The 2,744-nt window shown below is 57.5% G+C and overlaps 1 protein-coding gene across 1 annotated transcript; it reads right to left on the bottom strand.

The window, feature by feature from the left end:
* Nucleotides 1-1,874: 1,874 nt before the first annotated feature.
* On the bottom strand, nucleotides 1,875-2,399 carry VPREB1 (V-set pre-B cell surrogate light chain 1). Its single transcript, XM_065889356.1, has 2 exons — nucleotides 2,354-2,399; nucleotides 1,875-2,269 (listed from the first exon to the last, which is right to left on the bottom strand). The coding sequence occupies exons 1-2, from the start codon at nucleotides 2,397-2,399 to the stop codon at nucleotides 1,875-1,877; spliced, it is 441 nt and encodes a 146-aa protein (XP_065745428.1).
* Between the last annotated feature and the right edge of the window lie 345 nt (nucleotides 2,400-2,744).

Raw genomic sequence — 2,744 nt, 5'->3', positions numbered from 1 at the left:
ACTACTTTGCTGAGTACGTGTTACAGTCAAGAGCAGGTTAAGCATTTTATAGAAACTAATTGGTGCTATTATTGTCCTCTTTACAAACAACACTGGAAATGTTGGCCTAGCATCCAAATGACCCTTCTGAGGCTGACCAGAGCTACGACTCATGCTCTGCCTGGCCCGAGGCCCGGGTCCGAGGTCCCATCCTCCAGGAATACGGTGGGGCAGGCGTGCTGGGATGATGGAGGAGCTGACCTGACTCCCTGCTCTCTGGGTTTCTTGTCGTGGCTTGGAATCCCAGAATCACAAAGGATGAAAGCAAGGGAAGAACAGGTTACAAGCAGGTGACAGAGTTCTTTGGGGACCACCTAGATGGCCTTTGGAAACCTGGGCCTGGAGGCCCCTGCCAGGAGACAAAGGCTCCATGCAGGAAGAACTCAGTGCATTTCAGAGAGGAAGCCCAAAGGGTGCTGAGACCTGGCCGGAGCTGAGACCATTGTTCACAGGCGTCGCAGGCCACACATGGAAGAGCTGATATTGACATGAATGTACCCTTCGGGGTCTTTTCAGCCATGATAAATGGACATTCTCAGCCAAGTTTGGATCACAGGGGAGATGGTTTGCCTGGCACCTCTCTGAGTGGGAGGCATGTCCGCATGCGGTGTGGACGTGGGTGTACAGGGTCCCTCTCTGCAGGGCACACACTGACTCACCACCCAGGGGCTCAGGGTACAGATGTGGGCCAGGATAGCAGGAACCCACTGTTCCCTCTTTACCCAACAAGCTCATCGGCAAGGCCACGCACACGCCTTGTATCCCTCCTGCCCCCGGGTCTTCCAAGGGTCCAGAGGGTTAGTATCCTGGAGTCCTCAGGCAGGAGGAGTGACCTTGATCACCCCACCGAGTGTGGTTTGGCTGAAACCTAGAGGCAGGAACTGGGTGTTTCTCTGGAGCAGGGGTCAGCAAAGTATGGCCTGAGTGCCACATCCAGCCCAGCCCTGTCTGTTTCTGTAAATAAAGTTTAATAGGAAACAGCCATGCCCGCGTGTTCACATATTGTTTGTGGATGATTTTGAGCCATAAGGACAGAAATGAGGAGTTGCCACAAAGATCATATGGCCCAGAAAGCCAAAAATATTTACTACATGGCTCTTTACAGAAAATATTTGCCAGCCCTGCCGCTTTCCTGCACAGAAGAGGAAACGCCTTTCTCTCTCCTAGACCCGTGTTTCTCAGGTGGGGTGGTTTTGCCACCTTGGGGGCCTTTGGTGATGCCTGGAGACATTTTTGGTTGTCATAACGAGGGGCAGGAGGCTGTTTGGTGGGTATAGGCCAGGGATGCTGCTCGACATTCTGCAGTGCACAGGACAGCCCCTCTACAACAGAGAGCCATCTGGCCCAGTGGAGGACCGAGACCACCCCTATCACTGGGCACGGCTCTCCTCCCCAGAGGCCCAGTGAAGGCATTTTCTAAGCTGCTTTCCCTGTGCACAATCAGGTGACAATAGGGGGTCCTGTCCCTGGCAGGGGCATCCCCCAAGATGCTATGGCAGCCCCCTGCCTCCCAGGACCCACAAGACCAGGGGCTCCGGCCAAGCAGACCGTGACCGGCCAGGTCTCCTGAGACCTTCACCCTGGTTGGGTCTTGGGTGCGTCCCACTCATTCTGACTGTTCGCAGAACATCTGGGGCCTCCCTGGAACAAATTCAGACCACCCAGCAAAACAAATTCCCAAGACACAAGCAGATTTAATTCCCAAATCCAGCCTCCAAAGGGGTTTCCAGGAGCTTCTCCTCACCTGGGGCAGCCCAAGGCCCCACCCTCCTCGCCACACCACCCTCTCCTCGGGGAGGCGTGCCCTTCTGCCTTTGGTTCAAGGTAAGCGTGTCCTATGGTGCCTGGGAGGCTGGAGCAGCAGGCTCCCTTTCCTCCCTCCTCTCTCTCTGCATCTCCGGCCCCTGCTCCACGTCCCGGGCCCCCACGGCGCAGAAATACACAGCCTCATCCTCCGGCTGAAGATCAGAGATGCTCAAATACCCTGTGTTCTTAGCCAGGTCTTTGGAGCCAGAGAAGCGAGGGGGGACCTTGGGGCCCTGGTTCTTGTCCGAGTGGGAGAAATATCTCAGCAGGAATCTTGGTGGGTGGCCGGCCCTCTGCTGGTACCAGTAGATGTTGTGAACACCGACATCATGGTCGCTGCTCAGCGTGCAGGCCAGGCGGATCGTGGTTCCAAGGGACGAGGACACGGATGGTGGCTGATTCAGCACCGGCTGAGGGTCACAAGCTGGGGACACAGAAGCATGTGGGCATCCAGGGCAAAGCAGGGCAAGGGAAGGGGCCAGGGGCCTTGAGCTCTGGGGGTTCTCACCTGTGCAGTGGGCCAGGAGCGCCAGCAGGACAGGGGTCCAGGACATGGTACAGCCGAGCAGAGCTCTGCCTCCAGTGTGCACTGGGGCCCCGGGCCCTCGCGGGGCTGTGCCAGCACCCTCTTCCGCCCTCCCAGGGGTGGGGCCGTTGCGCGCCCAGTTCCCAGTGGCCGTCCCAGACTTCTCGGGTTTGCATTGTCGGTTAGGGGGACGGCCCCGTGGTGGCCTTTGCAGCTCCTGCCTTGGCCCCATGGAAGCGTTTAGGGAGGAAGCACCTGCTTGGAGCTCGCGGGCCAGTGCCCCGGAGGCCAGGCTTGAGTCCCTGAGGGGGTAACTTCAACATCCCCCTGAAGAAGATGAGCCCCACAGAATAAGGTTCTTGTGCACATTTAT

Source organism: Phocoena phocoena, chromosome 13 (genome assembly GCF_963924675.1).
Source record: "Phocoena phocoena chromosome 13, mPhoPho1.1, whole genome shotgun sequence".
Classification (NCBI taxonomy): domain Eukaryota; kingdom Metazoa; phylum Chordata; class Mammalia; order Artiodactyla; family Phocoenidae; genus Phocoena; species Phocoena phocoena.
The sequence above is the reverse complement of the archived record's forward strand: the minus strand, read 5'-3'. Positions and strand labels throughout refer to the sequence as shown.

Excerpts from the sequence above, each read along its gene's own strand:
- VPREB1 (XM_065889356.1), bottom strand. The coding sequence starts at position 2,399 with ATGTCCTGGACCCCTGTCCTGCTGGCGCTCCTGGCCCACTGCACAG. Across the intron at positions 2,270-2,353 it reads GCTCCTGGCCCACTGCACAG|CTTGTGACCCTCAGCCGGTG; the intron begins GTGAGAACCCCC and ends CTGTGTCCCCAG.